The sequence below is a fragment of the Centroberyx gerrardi genome, chromosome 21, assembly GCF_048128805.1.
Source record: "Centroberyx gerrardi isolate f3 chromosome 21, fCenGer3.hap1.cur.20231027, whole genome shotgun sequence".
NCBI lineage: Eukaryota > Metazoa > Chordata > Actinopteri > Beryciformes > Berycidae > Centroberyx > Centroberyx gerrardi.
In genome coordinates, this window is record NC_136017.1 from 4,044,962 (window position 1) to 4,065,981 (window position 21,020).

Consider the following 21,020-nt stretch of genomic DNA (forward strand, 5'->3'; position numbering starts at 1 on the left):
TGGAGGAGGGGGGGGGGGGGGGGGTTGGAGAATAGATTTTAGTATTATTTTACACCAACCATCTTCCGAATATGCTGGAACATTGTAGCTGTGGCTGGTGACTTTGCGTACTGTACCAGCCACATTGGCAGGTAAACAACAATCATTTTAAGGATCACTTATGTCCATTTGGCTGGAAGGAGTGTAAAAATGGCACGGGACTTCTGGGAGTATTTGAGGAGTTTTATTCCGTAGCGCTGATGAAGAACTCCATGACTTCCCATAACTAAGTTTGAGTGGAGCTCACCAGCCCAACAGTCTGGTTTCCCCTACAATGGGCTGAAAACCATCTAAACAGCATTCCCACAACCACCTGTACAGCGAATTCAAGGACTTGTTTAGTGGAATTCAAGGGTCATGTTTTGGGGTAAAAATTGACACCGGTCAGAATTAGACTCATGGTGAAATCCTTCATGATAACCTGGGATCTGATCTGGGAAGTGTTGATCGAGGCATACTGATGAATTTGGTGGCTGTATTTTAATAAAAATCATGTTTTTTCAAAGCCATCCATTCATTTATTTTATTTTTCTCAAATCCACAAACTTTCAAGGATTTCCAAGGCCTGTGGGAAACCTGATCTAATGCAATGACTGTATGAAACAAGTTGGAAAATACCTTCTGCTATTTTCCCATTTGTAAAAATTCCCAGACTTTCTCAAAGAACTTATCAAATTCCCTGACTTTCAATAAAACTTCTCGAAATTCAATGATATTCCAGCATATTCCATGACCATCAAGAAACCTGGAAATCCACCTTCTGGTACAACCTGCAGAATAATTGCTGGCATGAAAGTGAAGCACATTATGAGTTACTGTAAATGTTTAGCGCAATCCCAAGAACCCCTTGCTTACAAAATGGATGGAATCATCTGTTGCTGAAATGTGACTGTGATTTTTGAAGTTCAGGGAGTTTTCCAAATGAATTTATTTGTTGTTTTGTAATGAAACCGCTCGTCCGGAGGTCTAGTTGGCCGGTAAAACTTAGGGATTTACCAGCCACTGCCTTGGATGAAAAAAAGTTTCCAGTCTTTCCGATGTGTTCAAAGTCTAATCGGTGTGATAGGTGTTTCCTCAGCGCGGTTCACATGACAGTAATCAGCGAGGGCTAAAGACGCACCGAGGGCCATTTTGCGGAGGCAGAGGAAGATAAACACGGCTCTCGGGGGACGCGGCGGCGCTGTACAGACACGCTGAACGATGCCTTTTTAATGAGAAATCGATGGGGGATTGAGTGGTGCGGATCGAACGGCTTAACGGCCTGGAGCCGCCGGGCACACTGATGGAGAGAGTGTGTGTGTGTGTGTGTGTGTGTACTGCATGACTGTGTAATGCTTTTCATGTGTGTGTGTGTGTTTATAGTGTATGAGACTGCGAACATCTCTGCACTTCAGAAGTTCTTTATAAATATGGGATAGTGTGTGTGTGTGTTAACATGCAAAGCAGTTACTAGTGTGTGTATAGTTTGTGTATGCAGATTTTTCATGAGTGCATTTGGGTGCGCATGTAAGCATGTGTTCCATGGATGTGTGTGTGTGTGTGTGTGTGTGTAATTATGTCAACATGTGTATAGTGTGTCTCTGCTTTTGTATGAGACAGAAAAAGAGACTTTGCGTGTGTCCAAATCATAGTTTTATGTTCAGAAAGTAGCTTAACTTCTACTGCAATAACAATAAGTGTTAACACAGCCAATAATCAGTAACAGATAACATCAGTGTGTGTGTGTGTGTATCCTCAAATCATACTTAAATGTCCAAAATGATGGTAAACTTCTTTAACTGCATTAGTAGCGGCAGTTACATTTGTGTGTATGTCTTCAAATTATAGTTAAATGTTCAAAGCAAAGTTAAAGTTCTACTGTATTAATAACAGCTGTTACTTCAGTCTGTGTGTGTGTGCATGTGTGTGTGTGTGTGTGCGCGTGTGTGTGTGTGTGTGAGCTCTGACCTGGCTGATGTGCACAGCGGACACCTGGGTGGAGCAGACGGACGAGTGGCTGGGCGAGTTGGGGAGCGACTTGCACGGCCCGATGGACAACTGCTGCTTCTTCCTGGTGGCCACGATCTTCTGGGCAACTGCACCGCACACACACACACACACACACACACACACACCAAAGTGTTACTGTCAATGCAAGATGAACACCAACAAGCATCATAATAAAGACGGCTGATTTTTGTACCAAACTTCATTCCACACCAAAAAACTGTTCGATATTGAAAGTTTATTAGTTATTTCGTTATTTATTAGTTTATTGGACAAGGACAATACACATTAATAAACATTTCTGTAAACATGCCCAAAAAAGACTTTGCAGTCCCTGTCCAGATGTTATTAATGTCTGAAAGCAAAAAAAACAAAAATCACAAAAATGGGTTTCAAAGAAGAGCTTTAGTGTCGCATGGTTTTCTTTTCCACAAACAAAATGTGTAGGGGAAACCCTGAATAATTTTGAAATTTTGGAAGTTTTTGGGCATGAAAGATACTGAATATCAGCAAAAAAATATCAGATCCAAAAATACCCACATCAAACACTACTTCAGGCACATTTTCCATTTCAAACTTCCATATATTACGTGTATTCTACGCATACATTTCTTAAGAGATTATGAAGATTGTGGTTTGTCTTCAATGCAACATATTCTTCGAAACAACAAATATCGCAATCAGTGACAACAGTATTTTCCCACACTTGCCCGACTTTTGGTTCAACATCCAAACTTTTCAAGACCCGGAAATGGTCAAATATTAGACTTTAACCCCATAACAGCTACTGGGATTGATACTGGGATTAAAGCCTGAAACCAGTTTGGATCTAGAGCCAGTATTTACTTTATAACTAAATACCAGAGCAGTCAGTGAACTTTGTAAGGCCAACTCCATTGATGTATGGTAAACTACACCCACCAGTACACTATAGACAGAGAGATGAAGAGAAAGACAGGGAGAAGTGAGAGATGGGGAGAAGAGAGAGCGAGAGAGCGAGAGAGCAAGAGAGAGAGCGAGAAAGAAAGAGAGAGAGAGTCCATTAGTCCTAATAATGCTGAGCTCGGCCGCCCCACCAGCCTCCTCATTCTGTTATTCATCTGTCCTGCTGGAGACCTGAGGACGCCCCCCGATACACACACACACACTCACACACACACACACACACACACACACACACACACACACACACACACACACACACTCAGAGGCCAGTCATTTATCAACTAACAGCTCCAGTGATTATTCTACCATTATTAGACTGAAGGGGTGGATGGAGATGGTTGGATCGGGAGCAGAAAGGTCTGTGTCAATCAATGAGACCCCCCCCTAACACACACACACACACATACACACACACACACACACACACTTCCCTCCTCCCTCCTCCCCAGCCCCCCCCCTCTCACGGACAGTCTCAGCCAATCAGGGGAGGAAACATCGGGATCTTTGCTAACTGTCTCTATAGTGATCTTCGCTATCGATCTGCCCTCCCTAGTGTGTGTGTGTGTGTGTGTGTGTGTGTGTGCATGCCTGTGTGGAGTTCAACTGCACTGGAAATCATAAGAAAAACCATCAATAGCGTTGATGCTTAGGGACTCCAATGATGCGATCACACAAATATCTGGACATATTATTGGGGGAAAAAAACACTGAAGAACTGAATTCTCCATTACAAATGAATTAAAGAAACATCTATGAAAACTTTTCCCTGCAAATAACCACAACACATGTGATCCACTAGTCATGATGAGCTTTCTTCTGAGCTTTCTTCCACCGAGTAAAAACATCCTGCACAAAGAAGCAGACCCGGGCAAAGTGGAGAGTCAGATCGATGCGGTTCAGGCCCACGGGACGATACAAGGAGCGCCAGAACATCCGGACTATGTTCCAAAACTAATGTAGTGGTCTTCTCTGTGCTTCACACCGCCTGAATCGTCCCAACGCAGTAAACCCCACCTTAAAGGGTAACTTCGGTATTTTTCAACCTGGACCCTATTTTCCCATCTTTTTGTGTCTAAGTGACTAAAGGCGACAACAATTTTTGAAATTGGTCCAGTATTGAGCGAGATCGCTTCAGCCGGCAGCCGCGAAACGAGGTCTGTGTTCCTGCAACAACTCAACTCTCGCGAGACTTGAGCGAGACTTGGTTACACACAGACCGGATCAAGCGAAAGGTAAAGAAAAACGTTTCATTTCTCTGTAGGGTCCTTTCCATAATGTTGTCAGACACTTATAATAACAATCTGAGCCTGTCAGTGGCAAAAACAAGAACTTTTATTGGACGTACATTGACGGTGAGATTTGCCCCGTCGGATTACATTGCAGCTCGTTTCGCGGCTGCCGGCTGACGCGATCTCACTCAATACTGGACCGATTTCAAAAATTGTTGTCCCCTTTAGTCACTTAGACACAAAAAGTTGGGAAAATAGGGTCCAGGTTGAAAAATACCAAAGTTACCCTTTAACTGTTTTTGTTCTTCTGCCACGGCAGCTGATGGATTCTAAAACTTGCCAACCACCAAACAAATACAATTTTTAGAATCTCCAGTTGAGCTAGCCAAAGAAGCTGGCCAAATAGTCACACTTGCCAGCCACTGTAAAAACGTACAGTCCATACTATTTGTTCCATCCTGTGTTTGCGGGAGACGCTGGAGAGTAGACAGGAGAGAGTTAAGTTTGGATGTGGCTCTAGTAGCCGGGAACACTCCATTATCTCTGTTCCAATAAACACAGGCCCGTTTCATGCGGTCGGAGATGAAGCCATTGTTTTAATTGGGCTCGTTAAAGCCCCCGGCTTCGTTAATGAGGAGCCAGTCGTAAACATTTACCTTCAGGTGACATGGGGCCGAGCCAAGGGCAGCGAGCCGCCCGCTCTGTGCAGGAACTCAAGACCTTTCTACAAAACACGCCACGGTGAGTCCGACTCCTTTGAATAAAAAAAGACCATGAAGAAAGTTGCTCCCTGACCAAAAATCAGCGTTAACAGCTCGACAGCTCAAAGTCGACACTGTTAGCATGTTAATTAACCTGCTGGCATGTTAAACTGCCAACTGGTTCATCTGTAACTTGGGAACATTTAACTTAGGTAGGCCCTATACACCCCTAAATACTGTATCTATTACGGCACTGACATAAAACTGAAATAATGTTTATTTAGTTGTGGTTTGTTTAAACTGCATTTGGGCTGAAATCTCTTGCCAGATAATTCCTAATCTGAGAATCTAAAAGTATATTTGTCTGTTTGTTAAAATTTATCTTTTTGCATGTGCATGTTTCATCAACTGTTCAGCTGTCACGCGGGCCGGTCTCTCTGCCCGGGGGGAGAGAAGTGTGCCTGGGAGCAGGAGGTTGCTGGTTTGAATCCCAGAGCGTCTGGGAAAATCTTGGAAGTGAAAATGAATAAACAACACTCTGCTCTCCCTTAAAGCTTCTGTAGGGAAGTTCAGGAGGAAAGAGAATTCAAACCAACACAAGGAACGACACGCCTCCCACTCCTCCTAGTGAGTGACAGAACGGAGTCCCGCCTTCTGCCTCAGACTTCTTCCTCATTGGTAGGATGGACTTCCACACATTTCACTTTGAAACGAGAACAGCAGAGGAGCGGGGCTGCCGCTGTTTCTGAGATTCTGGCATATTACCTTGTTTGTCTTTGCCCACCAAACATGGCGATTGATTTTTATGACTTCTAAATAAATGTTAATCCATAAAAGTTGCCTACTGCAGCTTTAACAGCTAATGTTGAGGTGCCTTTAAACAATGCACTGAATCCCAAACTGCTCCAACAGTGTAACTCAGTGTCCAACAGTACTGTAGAAGACTGTGGTTGAACTGGTTGAATAAAGGTTACATAAAATTAAAAAAAAAAAAACAACTTGCCCCTCCACAGTAGCTCAAACTGGACAGGGGGCGGGCATCGACAGACCAAGCCGACCAATAGGATCGGGCCTCCAGCATACATGTCAGCATGTACATCCGGCGCCTGGCGGGGCTGTATATTACTTTAAGTGTTAAGAACAGTTATGATAAGGCTGCGCTAAATATTTAAACTGCACGGCTAATGCAATTTAACTTTATCCATCAATCTTAGTTCTCCTGTGAGAGGCTGCCATTTATTCTAATGGAAACGTCTCCCCTTTGATCAGATTTATGGTGGGGCTGCGCCACCGGGGTGAGACATAAAGGGGTGGGGGGTGGGTGGGTGGGGTGGGGGGGGGGGAGATGGCTGAGTGACTGAAGCTGACTCTGCAGTGGTCACACTCTTCATTTAAAATCAACCATTGAACCCACAGATAGATACTGGTGTAGCCGTTATAGAAGTCCCACTTTCTACTGCATGCATGCTGAACTCCTGCTGAACCAAGTCTGGACCCACCTCACTGAACGTACTATGTTTTTCATTCTCTTAAAGCCATTTTGATCTAAAATGCTTGAAATTAGTTTCTTAGACAAATATAAATAGTGAAGTTGATCCTATGTATGAATTTCTTTCCAAAGCCTTTGCCTTTCCATCAAGGCAAAGGGCGGCTGCTTTAAAGAATCTAAAATATAAGATAGTTTTGATTTGCTTAACACTTTTTTTGGTCACTGCATAATTCCATTTGTGTTATTTCATAGTTTTGATGTCTTTACTATTATTCTAAAATGTGGGAAAATAGTAAAAATGAAGAAAAATGTGGTGTGACGTATGGTAGTGTACGTCGTACTTTCCAGAAAGAGCAAAACTTGAATCTTCCAAATAATTCTGTTCTCCCTCCTGGCTGCCTGATGGTGAAATGACCTTCGCATTCCCATGACTCCTCTTCTTCCTTCACAGGCTGAAAACGTTTGAAGAAGCACCTGACAAACTCCCCTCCCTTCTACCTCACTCCTTAGCTCTTATGTTTCTTACTTCTTCCCCTTGCTCTTCTCCATCTCTCATCCTTACACTCCTTACTAGTAGTTGTTTGTAATGTTGTTGATCTAGGAATTCAAGCTTACCGTAAATCCTCTAATATTGGCCCGGGCCTTTATTTACCTCAACTGCAGAGGGTACCAGGCCTTTATTGGAAGCAGGCTTATATTAGAGACAGGCCTTTATTTCTAATTCCCTCTGTTTGATAAGTATATTTGCTCATATTTTAGTACGAAGCCTCCTTGTTTTCTGATCTGCTTCTGTTGGGGTTCGTTAGGTAGACGTTTTTTTGTTACTGCGATGCATTACGATAATTACGGTAATCGACGACGGCATGCTCCAGAGACTTCCGCCGGCCGAGCCATCTTGTGGCACTTGTACGTTACTACAAACTACAGTTACAAACAGGCACCAGGAGTTTACCGGTATCCACCGTTGTTTGTATGTAAGCTGAAGCTAACTGAAGCTAACTGAAGCTAAGAATAGAATCTATACAGTTATATCATATCGCCGTTGGAGGTTTCGGCACGCCGAGGGCTAGTTTCCTTTGTTTTTTTCCCCGGCCTGTATTTGAGGCCGGCCTTTATTTGTTCGTGTCGACCACGCCCCCGGCCATTATCGGAGACCCGGCTTTTAATTGACTACAGGCCACTATTAGAGGATTTACGGTATTCTACTGTTGCACTGATTGTAAGTCTCTGTGGAGAAGAGAATCAGCTAGAGAATCAGCTTTTTTTTACGTTGACCTGTGATTTCCACTGACTGCACAGCTAGCGATCGAACTTTAGCTGTTCTGTCAGCGAGCGTGCGATCAGACGTTTCAGCTGACCGGAGGCTTTTGTGCTGGTTGGCGGAAGATAGAAAGACGGAGGAGAGGAGAAAAAAGGAGACGGGAGGACATGAGAGGGGAAACGGTGACAGAGGGGAGGCAGGAGGAGGAAGAGAAGGCCGACTGAGGGAGACAGCTAACCTTTTCCATCTGACACCCTACCAGGGCGTGGAAAACCGGAGAGAGAGAGACAAAAAAAGACAAAGAAAGACCAGACGTGAGAACAACCCACGAAAACAAGGCAGCAGAAGCGAACAGTCGAGACTACGGAGCAAAAAAATCTTCGTGAAAAATGAAGAGTATCCTCAATCCTCTCAGGCAGGAGGTCCGCTCGTCCGTCCTGGCGAGTTTATTACGCCGCTGTCATACCGGTTAGCCCCGGCGTCGTAAATAATGACTAATGAGAGGGAAGGAGAGGAAGGCGCGGGGGCCAAAGCGGCGGGGCAGCGTCGCCGAACCTCGGCAGGACGCTGGGGAAAAGGTCACGGCCGTACCTCACCCACGGGACAGTCATTCATCCTCCAGCCCAGAACCAGGCCGCTCCGCCTGGGATGAATGGGGGAAACGCACTGGGAGGGACGCACATCCATACACACCTACCACCTAGTGTTTAGGGATAAATGCCTTGCTCAAAGGCACTTGAGAGAGAGTAGAGAGAGTTTCTTTGCCTCAATAAGTTCAGCTGCTACTAATGCTATTTTGGGCTATTCTGCACACCCTTTTAATGCTGTAAAATACCTTTTCATACCTTCATTCATACATTTCTAGATTTCTACTTAGCATGTTCTAAACCTAACCCATTCAAATTGTCAGTTGTATATGTTTATATTCTATTTTTCTTTGCTGTATCCTGTTAGTATTTGCTGCTGCAATGGCCCGATTTCCCCACATGGATGAATAAAGTTTCATCTTCTCCTTTCCTTTTCCCACATTAAGATTGTTTCCCAGTTTCCAGCTTGACTGCCTCCAACCGTTTATGTAATTTAGTGAATTTCCAGGATCTACCAGGACCTACTAAACTTCAACTCCCAAAATATCGGTTTGCTGATATTGTCCTTTTACTAAAAATCTGAAATCGGCCGGTTATTGTTGTGGTTTGTTTGATTACAGATTTATTGGATAATTCATCAATACTAAACTGGTCGTCTATGGGAAGCCCTTGCTCTGAATTGATTCTAATGCAACATCTTGATCAGATTCCATTCAAGTATGCATGAATATGTTGCATGCATTAATATTATCATCTTGGGTTTCAATGGAGAGTTTTTGTGTCCCGGTCTACATGCTGTTCCAGAGGCTTTTCCACCCTACCGAGGATACAATTCTGGGGGAAAAACAGGACTTTTTTTGGGCATGAAAATTGTCAATTTTAAAGCTATTGAATATTAGCAGAAAATATCAGTTATTGGCCTTCAGAAACCCATGTTGGTTGAAGCGTAGTCCCCCATGTTTGTCTGTGTTAGGGTGGGCAGGCTCCTCCCTGAGCAGGCTGAAGCCGACAGGCCGCCCCCCCCCCGACGCTGATCCTCTCTGACACGACCTCAGAGTTGTTATCAAAACACTCGCCGGCTAATTTGTCTTAATAACCCGCCCGGCGTCTCTGCCAAGTATCTGCTGCTCTGAGGGAGCCGTCTCCTGGGTCCTGCTGCTACATCAAGACCAGGAATAACGTCCTCCATGCTGGAAGAAGGACAGAGGTTTAGAGACAGATGACAAGTTCGTGCTTTGTTTATCAAAGACTCCGGGTGGGAAATGACCACCAGCCACCAGGCAAATACTGGCAAATTTTAGCCATGGCTAGTGAGTTTCTCTAGCTTTGAAGTACAGATATGCACATCCAACCCAATTTGGGCAAAAAATGGGAAATATCTGCACACTGAATTCAAGCTCCCAGGAAATGAATTAGAAAACGTTTCAACCAGTAAGACTGCTGATATTTTTCCATTTTCCGTAAGTTTTTCTTGCCAACCTTCCACTCTGACAGGAAACTAAAGGACAGTTTTCTTCCATTCTTAAAATCAGATTTGGCTACTAAAACAGTGAAAGTGGCTGATGAATTTTGGAATCCATCGGCGACTGTGGCCAGTGGAAAAAAAAAGTTAGTTCCCTTCCCTGCTAAGACCAAACGTACATTGTATTGTGCTGGGGGTGTCTGCCTATTGCCACAATAAATCAGCACACTGAAACTTAATTATGAATGCTGTTAACATGTCAGCTTGTGACTCTGTCAGGCACACTGTTGTGATGTTGTGTACTGTGTTAGGCACGCTATTCTTTCAGTGCTGGCCTTTCCTTCAGGACAATAAATGTTATGTAGCAATTAACATTTTGATTTTGCACTAACTCTCAAAGCTGCCTTCTACCACTCTCTCTAGCTATTATTTTTGTTCCTGTTTCTAGCACTTCTCTCAGAAATATGATTAGGACTTTGTGGCACTCCTTACTATGGGTTACTTGTAATGTTGTTGATCTACAAAATTAAGCATTCAATGTAAATGTTAAATGTTAAAATGTAAAATGTAAACTTGTGAGAAATGTGGTGGTTTTAGTTTTAAGAGATACAGTGTGTTAAAGGTAATTTTGACAGTTTTTTGTCATGTCTAGTAGCTGTTGATGTGAAGAGTGTGTGACATGGATTCTGAACATTGTATTCCAGTGTGTGTGTGTGTGTGTGTGTGTGTGTGTGTGCTGTGTGTTGACGTTCTGCAGGAGGCAGCAGACCTGGTGAAGTGGTGTTGCCATGCCGACTGTGTCCATTACAACACAATAACACAGGAGCTAATTGCACCAATAACAGGATGTGACAGAGAAAACAACCTTCATCAGTGTCACCGTGGAGGGAGATGAGCTCCCACTGTGTGTCAGTGTGTGTGTGTGTGTGTGTGTGTATGATGTCTGCGCATGTGTGTATGTATATAGTGTGTGTATGTGTATAGGAATATGTTCTCTGTATGTGCGTGTGTATATGTATACAGTGTGTATAAGTATGTGGTGTGTGTTTGAGTGTGTATAGATGCGGGTGTGTATATATGAGTGTGTATGTATGTGTGTGTGTGTGTGTGTACGCTTGCTTGTAGTGTGTGTGCCTGTTTGTGTATATGTGCATATGCCTGTGTGCTAGTGTATGCATGTGTATGTGTGAATGTACGTGTGTGTGTGTGTATGTGCGTGTGTGTGTGTGTGTGTGTGTGTGTGTGTGGACAGCGGTCATCTCAGCTCGTTAGCGTGTGCTAACGAAGCGCCCTGCATCCGCACTCTGACACGGATTAGAAGGAAGAGGAGGAGGAAGAGGGGGAGGGGGGAGGGGGGAGGGGGGGTCCATGTCGCCATAATTAGGCTAATTAAATTAGCGCGCTGATGGACGAGGGGCCGCCGCGCTGTCAGGACCCCCCCGCCCCCCCCGCCGACCCCCCCCATCTCTCATACAGACAGAGATCACCCCCCCCCCACCACACACACACACACACACACACACACACACACACACACACCACCCCCCGACTGGACAAGGCTTCACTTCCCATTACCGCGCTCTCCTATGTAAATTACAAGTTAAATACACACACACACACACACACACACACACACACACACACACACACGCACACACAGCACTGACTCACAGCCTCATAACAAAGAAAATCAGGTAAGTTACATAGATAAATTAATTAGATAGATGTAGTGGATAGATAACGCTTTTAAACGAAGGGCAGGATTGGGCAACACACACACACTGGTACACACAAAGTAACACATGGCACACACACACCAACAGACACACACTCACTCTCCTTTTCACACACAAACTCTCTCTCTTTCTCACACACACACACCCTCACTATATCATATAAACACAAATACAATCACTATATCTCTCACTATCTCACACACACTCTTCCTCCTCCTTTACATAGATACCAAACTGCTCTTAACCCCTGCAAGGAAACAAATTACTCTCCTTCATTTGGGACCCCCCCCCCCCCCCCGTCCCGATAAAAAACAGTATTGAAAATGCACACGACGACGAGCGAGCCAATTATTTTTAATGCTAAATGTTCTGGTCACTCATGCAACTCTCCCTCTTTTTAACCCCATTGTGCAGCCGTTGTAACTCATCACAGCCTTTATTAGATTTACGACGCAGCTTTATTGTGCCACACACACACACACACACACACACAGCAAACCCCAATCATGTCAAATTAGTGCGAATCAGCGTTTCTTCGCGGGACACCGGGGGTCTTCGCTTGTCAGTGGAGATCCAGCTGATTATGAAGCGCTGCTGTATTCAGATGAGCGCTGCGTAATTACCGCCCGCCGCCCGACCAGCCACTATCAATCCGGCCTCAGATGAAGCGAAGGTCATGGAAATATGCATGTGAAATCAATACACACACGCGTGTAACCCATTTAGGAGCGACCCCCCCCACACACACACCCCCCCCCCCCCGTTCATAAATTGCTATTTCATTTCCGATCGACTCTGCGTTGTTGCAAATGCCATTTAAATAAGAGTCTTCAGTAACCATTAGTCAGTGCAGAGGGGGGATGTCTGGACCCTGCAACTGAATAAATAATACTCATTAATTCATGACTACACATCACCAATACTAACATGACGACTAATTGCTATTGCTAAGGTGTACAAATGAAAATAAACACAGGAAAGCGTTAATAAAGAGACTAAAGAATAAGAACAAGCATAAAATAAAATGAAAAACACAAATATGAATAAATAAGTACATATCTGCATAAATAAATGAATAAATACATGAATAAATGAAGTAAATAAATAAATACACAAGCATCAAAAGGTTAATAACTAAATAACCAAGAGTCATATATATCCTCAACATATATCATTAATATTAATATGTATATATGAAGGGTTTCATTCCAAAGAAAAAGCCATATATCCACTTTGGAAAAAAAATGCTGCCTGAAATTCATCAATCAATGGTTCAAAAACACACAAGATTGTGTAAAAAGGTCTTAAGACGACTCTTTACTTCAATAATACATTTATATTTCAGATATGTAGCTGATGCCGGAATATAGAACGACTTAAAATGAGTTTATCAGTAGAAAAAGCTTCAATTATTCATCAATCAGCAACATCACAAGCGACCAATAGGAAGGCCAAGATCAGACAATATTCTTCTACCATACAACACCATATTCTAAGTGACTATAGTGACTTGACGAATCAAGTGATTGTAACTCTGATGTGTGTGTGTGTGTGTGTGTGTCTGAATTAGCGGCGGGCTGTGTGATGATGCGATAGCTTCTGACCAATTAGAGGAAGCGAGTGTTTTAAGTGGCTGAAGCCGAGAGCAGAGCGCCGTCATTACTGAAGTCCTCCGCTCCAAATTAAGGTCACGCTAAGTAGTAATTATGGAAAGAAACGCTGCGCGCTAAGCAAGATGGAGGCTAATTCAGACAAACCTAAACCCCCCCCCCACTGTGTGTGTGTGTGTGTGTGTGTGTGTACGTACAATCACGCAAAACACACTGAAACAAAAAGAGAAACAGACATTCAGCAATGCTTACACAAACCCTTGCAAACACTAGCGCACACAGAAACTTGTACAGACACTAACACACAAAAACACACACATAAAGACACACACTCTCCAACACACATACACTAACACACACACACACACACACACCTGCAAACCCTTGCACAAACACACACAAAGACAGAGACACAAACGTAAAAACAGACACACACATAAAAACACTAGCACACATAAACTGATGCATAAAAAGAAACACACATACACACACTTGCACACAACACACACACACACACACACGCAAATGCTTGGAAACACACACACACACACACACAGAGACAAACACAAATGCAAAACCTCTTGCCAGCACAGACACACCTACACAAAATCACTTCCATGCACACACAAACAGAAACAGACAGACACTGACACACACACACACACACACACACACACACACCTCGAGGCTGCTGTCAGGGCGCGGCGGCGACAGAAAACATTAAAATAATCATTTTGCCACTCGTCAATGGATTCCACTGTAGTGGATAATTAAAAAGCCTGATTAATTGGGGATAATGACGTGAAAAATGCAAGGAGACAGTGTCACAGAAAATAAGGAACTAAGCCGCTTTCCCTCTTCTCACACCCCGGTGTACAACACACACACACACACACACACACACACACACACACACACACACACACACACACACACACACACACACACAGAGAGAGAGACTCACACACAGTGGAATAATTAAGAGGATAATAGGGCAGCGTTTAGTGTGGAAAGCTTCCTCCTGGGCCAAGAGCACTGAGATCAGGGGAATACACACACACACACACACACACACACACACAGCGGGCTGCATCTGTTACACACACACAAGCACAGACTACAAGCTCCCCTGCAATTTAAAGTGAGCAACTTTGCAACAACGCATCGACTAAAAAGACAGCAACGCATTTATCTACACATCCAAACACACACACACACACACTTTTTCTCTGTTTGTAAGCCACACACACACTGCCTGAAAACTCGAAGGTAAGCCCTGCAACACACACACACACACACACATTCAAAACATGAACCACAGCAAAACATAGTGTGCGCTTCATACAGGATTCCAGGACTTTTCCAGGACTTTCCATAATTAAAGTCGCTTCCATGAGCTAAAACTGTTCCTTCCCCCCTGGTGTGTTCATGTTGTTTTTCAGCCTGAAAACCACCGAATGCAATGAATGTGTGAACCAAGCTGTAAAACACACTCTGCCGTATTCATGTAAAGTGTAAAACTCCAAGATATTCCCCCGGATTTCCCCTAGAGAATTTATCAAAATTCCCTGTCTGGAATACAACTTTTCAAAATCCAGTGATATTCCCATGACCGGTGGGAAACCTCGAGTAACATCCCTATAAACCTTTGCACATGTAAAAATGCAACGCTATATTCTGTTGCTCTTGGAATAAACCGCTTCCCACAGCGAGTGTGTGTGTTGGGCTCCACACGGCGTTTCGAAGCAGCTGAAGCTTTACCGACGCCAGCTGGGATCTCTGTACCTGCACTGCCCCCTACAGGCCGGTCAGCGCAATGACAACTGAGATGTGGAGCTTATAGATCGGTGGTTTTCAACCTTGTGCCGTGGAGAGCCGAGAGTTTGCAGGTTTTCACTCCAACCAAACACTACACCAGCTAATTTCACTAGTTAGTCCTCCCCCTCTCTGGTTGAAAGTGTTTAAGTAATAATAGACCATTTGGAGCTTAATTGATTAACTCGTTTGTGCCGTGAATTGGTAATTAAAGCCTTTGACTCTTGCATTCCTTGTTGGAGATCTAGGAATTTTGCTCGTCTTTTCCATGACTTTCCATAACTAAGCTGGAGCGCTTCCATGATCTAAAGATATTCCTCCTTCCTGCTTTGTTAATGTTGTTTTTATAAAAAAGGGGTGAACAGTCTGGTTTCCACTCCAGCTGAGATGAAAACCTCCATCTAATGCAACTTGGAAAATACATTCTTCTATATTCCTGTAAAGTGACTTCCATGCAGAACTGATTGTATCGGCTTTGTACCCTCAATCGTTTTATTTTTAGGCTAATAGGTTGCTTGTAATATTGGATATCTAGGAGTTGAAGCTTATTCTACTGTTGCCACTCACTGCAAGTGTCTGGATAAGAGTGTCGGCTAAACACCCAAATTAAAAACAGCCAGTGCCGCAGCAGCTGAATGCGACCCGGTGCAGCTCCACCCTTCAGGATATAAAAGGCGGAGAGACGGAGCCAGAGGCCGACAGCCAGCCGGCCGGCAGATAGCGGTGCAGGTCTGCTAATTAACCGCTGATTGCGTGTCATATATTTCTCTCTAATTACAGCCTTTAACCCCGCGCCTGCCGACCGGGCCGTCCCGCCAGACGACCGGCGCTTCATTAACGTCTCGGCTCCCTCTCCTCTGATTAATACGCGCCCAAAAATGAAAAAATGAGCCTCGGGATTTACTATTTGCAATGCTATTTTTTAAAAAGAAACTTCTACTGTATCGTTTCTGCGTGGATTCATTTCTTTCCCTAGTGCTTCTGTATCATTGTTGATCCTTCTAAAGATGTAGGACTATTTGTTGAATCTATTTTCTGGCTTTGACCCTTGACCTCTTTACTTTTGCTCTCTTGTAATGTTTGCGATCAAAGAATTAAAGCTTATTCTACTGTTGCAAGTCACTCTTAACAATTGTGTCACCTAAATAACATTTAAAAACCCACTATACTCAGAGACTTTGCTTCTGGTAGATTCGAACCAAACCTGGATCAAACAATATTTGCAAATATTTCTTAGTGTTTGTTTTAAGCAGCTTGGAGCACCAGATGGGCGGGGTTTAACACATCAGGACAATTCAAGTAGAGTAAGGACCAGTGAGTTGGCAATCGCAGTGAATACACTTAGAAACGGTAGAAATTCTCTGGCACTCATTGCATTGTCCTGAAGTGGTAAACCCCACCCAACTGGCATTCCAAGCAGGCTAAATCAAACACTACTATTTCTTTTGCAAATACTGTTTGACCCAGGTTTGATCTTGACCAATCTCATCCCACACTTTGAATACGTGGAAATACAAGGTCAGAGTCTCACATTTGAGACGGACAAACAGCGCTCGGCCGCGTTATGTGACAGATCCAACGGCCTCCATTCATCACCGAGCCGTGATAGATTAGTCATGCCTGGAAAACGCTCCGGCCAGGCCCGACTAATGGCCGGCGAGGCGGACGCCGCGCCGGCCGTGTCAGGCGGGGACCTTGCCGACTCCGGACCGTTCCCTCTTCCTCCTCCTCTTCCTCCTCCTCAACCTGTCTCCTTCCTCTCCTTCTTTAATGTGTGATACTTTTATGAATCCCGTTGGGGAATTCTCTTTTCTCTTTTTGTCCGTCTGTCCCTCTCTCTCTCTCTCTCTCTCTCTCTCTTCCCCTCCTCGTCCACCTCCACCTCCTCCCCCTCCCTTCCCCCCAGTATGATAAAACTTAATTGCTGTTCGGTTTGAGCTAAATAGCTGAGCGGGTCCATTTAATTCTTAATTGACGCGTGATTAAGAGCGGCCGAATGGCCCCGGTCGCAGGGTGGGGGAGGAATGTCACCTTCCCAGAGGACTGGACTGCGTCTCCTGACCACAACCTCAACAAACCCTCCGACTGCGTTAACATGGACAGCAACGATCACATATGAACCCCATTAAGACAAAACAGTCTGAATAACAAACTGCCATGTAAACAGCATGTTCTGATTCCCTTAACCTGAATAAGGTCATAGTCGGAGTGAGAAGAATCGCATTAAGACATGTGGAGTATTTTGATTTTAGTCGCATTATTGAAGGGCATTTTAGACTGTAAATCCAACTAGGACTCTCTATCGGCGGCGATCCGACGCTCGCTCTGCCTTCCAGAGGTTGCAAACTTGTTTCCAGAGGAAAAAGACGACTGTCAGCAGGAAGAAGAAGCCCCAACATTTTTGTGGCGAGGCTGAAACTGTCGCCACGCTCAGGATTTTGTCTATTTGCACCTTCAATAAAGTCTTAAACCGTCCGTGTGTCCCGGTGATTCTGAATATGAATGGAACGGTTCTATAAGCGACCCGTGGAAACAGCTTAATCTGAATATTGTCTTAATTACAATAAGACACACACACACACGTCCACATGATCAGGACACGGTAAGGGTAACTCTGTGCTGGTCTTACCGTCCTGGAAGACCCGCTCCACGTTGAGGCCGTAGGTGGCGCAGGTCTCGTAGTAGGTGCAGCGCTTCAGGTCGTTGGACAGCTTCCTGGCCCGGCTGTCGTCGATCACCCTGGGGTTCGCCGAGCTGATGGCGTCTGGGAGGGACAACGAAGAGGAAAAATGACACCTACACCAACAGCAGTGTCACTCTCCATCTTTTTGTCTTAGGCTGAAAACTCAGCACTTCCTGTCACCTTCTCCCCACTAAATCTCATCCCACATCTTCCTCCTCTACTCCAATTGTGCTCAAATTGTGCTCGATTGCTATTTTATTTCTTTTTCATGATCATTTTAAGGTCAGAGGAATTTTATCAGGACACTGTGGCTCCGACCTTTGACCTTCTCGCTATCGGCTGCTTGTGACTTTGGTGATCCGGGAATTGCAGCTTCTTCTACTGACTAATTATTCTACCGTCTGCACTCTCTGTAAGTCACTGAGGGTAAGAATCACTGAAATGTAAAATGTAAATGAACAGAGTGTGTTGTGGAGGGGAGAACATGTGTAATACGTCGGTGCCCTCTAGTGCCGATAGAGTAGCTGTGCAGCTTTCTCACTCGGATTCAATCTCAGCACGGCTCCCAAAGTGAGGCCCGTGGACCTCCAGGGGTCTTTGAGGATTGTTCAGAGGGTCGTCAGCAGCATGAGGAATAGTTTAATTTCTCTATTATTTTAGGCACAGATGGGTTTGGCCCTGAGTTTTACCTCTGAACTTCTTATCTTATGAGCCAGTGAGTGCAACCATCAACCCCTGAGCAGCATCTGTTAGACTTTAGACTAAAGGAGATCACTTCTAAATCTCGACTTAAAGGACTACACAGACTTTTGGGGAGTTCTTACCCAATGTGACGAGAATTGGTACCAAAATCATCTCAAAATCACCAATTGTAGGTGATTAGCATTATCCAAAGTGTCCTTTTTTATTCTATGGCCCTGTAGATTCCAATTTTTTTTAACACAAAATCTCAATCTTCATTATTAGTGAAGTCCATTATGAATCTACTAACTTCACTCACTTGCTGTGTAAACAAAACCAGTTACGCAGGAAGAGAGATCTTCTGCCACTGAAAGCACATGTTGGATCTTATGTCTGTTTTACCAACCGTTACATGGAATATAGGAATGACTATTATATAGGAAAGACTATTTTGATAGGTTTCTACTCTCCCTACCTCATATAAAAACAGTTGTCCAGTTCTATATCAAATCATAACCAACACAAATCTTCTAAAAATCTTATAAAATGATCTGAGCTTGAATGTGCATCTGTTTGAGGGTCTTTACATCAAAACATTTGGGAACCCATGGTCTGTTGCTTAAAAATGACACATTTGAGACACAGCATTTTCTATTACAACCTACAGGAATCACAGAGACTTTAAAATGCATTCAACTGTCTAAATTAGCTAAAGTATTTCCTTCCCAAACTCTTAACAGTCCTGGAATATGAGATGCAAAACTATTTTCATCCATCTGTTCATAATAAGCAATGGAGCGACACTATTGAGCGCTTCAAATTTAATGACAGCAAGACTCCACTAGGTGGCAGCAACACCTCAGTAAAGACACACTGAATGATCAACTGAGGAAGGAGAGCAAATAGAGCAGTGTGGCAAAGTGGCTGATGGAGAGAGAGTGTGTGTGTGTGTGTGTGTGTGTGTGTGTGTGTGTGTGTGTGTGTGTGTGTGTGTGTGTCGGACCTTGCGTGCCGACCAGAACCAGCGGCAGGTCGGCGGTGTTGCGGTAGTTGGCCAGGCGGCTGAAGTAGTGGTAAACCGTCTGGAAGCTGATCTCATCCTCCAGACTGAAGACGAAGATCACCGCATCTACCCATAATGCAAACTGGAGAGGAGAGAGAGAGAGAGAGAGAGAGAGAGAGAGAGGAGAGGAAGGAGAGATGGGGAAGAAAGGAAGGAGAGAGGAGGAGGAAAGGAAGGAGAGATGAGGGGGAAAGGAAGGAGAGATGAGGAGGAAAGAAAGGAGACAAGAGGGGAAAAGGAAGGAGAGATGAGAGGGAAAGCAAAGTGAGAAGGGAGGAAGGAGAGATGGGGGAAAGGAAAGAGAGAAGGGAGGAAAGGAAGGAGAGATGAGAGGAAAAGGAAGGCGAGATGAGGGGAAAAGGAAGGAGAGATGAGGAGGAAAGGAAGGAGATATGAGGGGAAAAGGAAGGAGAGATGTGAGGAAAGGAAGGAGACAAGAGGGGGAAAGGAAGGAGAGATGTGAGGAAAGGAAGGAGACAAGAGGGGGAAAGGAAGGAGAGATATGAGGAAAGGAAGGAGAGATGGTGAGGAAAGGAAGGAGACAAGAGGGGGAAAGAAATGAGAGAAGGGGAGGAAATGAAGGAGATGAGGGAGAAAGGCGGTGGTGGTTGAGGGGAAAAGGGAAGAGATGGGCGAGGAAAGGAGATGATGGAGGGAGGGAGAGAGGGGAAAGAGAGAGACAACATGAAAGGCAAAGAGGTGAGGAGTGTATAAGAGGCAGAAAGAAGAAGAAAACAAGTGAATTATTAATCAGTTGTGGAGATTTCAGGACCGTGTGTCTAGACGCGGTCGCATTAAAACCCATCTGGTCAGTTTGCAGGACAGAAACCGAACCAGACTCCTCCTGAACTCATAACCCAGTTTATTTCTAGTCAGTTTGTTTCTTATCATGTCAGATTTCATTGGGAAGCATTCAGCACACACCCACGACTTTTCAAGAAGCGCACGTCCGACATCCAAATCAAGAGAGAAAGTCGGTATTAAGAGTTTTCTACAGCTTGGCTTCGCTTTCTGCAATTTCAAAAATTAAAATCTCCGGTGGTGCACAAGTATTTGTGGAAGAAACTGAAAACATGAGTAAGAGGGGAAGGTGGATTACTAAGCTACTAAACAGCCAGAATCATAAGTCAATATCTACTGATCTACTACTGAAATGAAAAAAAATCTGTCTATTTCAGTATTTTGCTGCAAATTATGATGCATCGAATCAGAAAAGCATCAATTTCAATCCGCTTCAATCAAGTTTTTCCGCTTGTTTTAGGCGCAGAAGGATTTTAGCAGTAAAGAAACTGTGTGATAAATACTAATAGAAACAGATTATTTGACTCTAATGCCACAGGCTTCATCTGATCTCACTGTACAACTGTTCAAAAGCGGCTTTGGATGTTCTGAAATGTCTGAAAAATATCTGAACACCCCGTCCCAGAAATGTCTTAGCGCTGTTTCTCCTGTGTTTAAGCGCCCATCAAGATTGTGTGACCATTAGTTGGAGCATAAGAAGAATGCCAAGTGTATTTCTTTGTTTTCGTTTTCAGATGAAAGCGTGAAATACGGCCGACGTTAGCCGACAAAGAGAGAACGACAACGACTCGCCAAATTCTTGAGAGACTTTCCATTTTTCTGCTGGACTGTTTTCTGCTGCGACCCGGCAGATGGAAACGCACCTCATTTGCATTTTATTTTTTGCCACGTTTCAAGAGTTCACTTCAGATTCACGCTGACAGCGGGATGGA

The 21,020-nt window shown here is 44.1% G+C and overlaps 1 protein-coding gene across 5 annotated transcripts in view; it reads right to left on the minus strand.

Annotated features, from left to right (window-relative positions):
* agap1 (ArfGAP with GTPase domain, ankyrin repeat and PH domain 1) overlaps positions 1–21,020 on the minus strand; it is a 201,082-nt gene that overhangs the window by 72,925 nt on the left and 107,137 nt on the right. For all 5 annotated transcript variants that reach the window (XM_078291017.1, XM_078291016.1, XM_078291015.1 and 2 more), the window contains 3 exons: positions 19,228–19,369; positions 17,490–17,624; positions 1,987–2,114 (listed from right to left, as the gene is read on the minus strand). In XM_078291017.1, the coding sequence (XP_078147143.1) occupies positions 1,987–2,114; positions 17,490–17,624; positions 19,228–19,369 (405 nt within the window). The remainder of the gene's footprint in view (positions 1–1,986; positions 2,115–17,489; positions 17,625–19,227; positions 19,370–21,020) is intronic.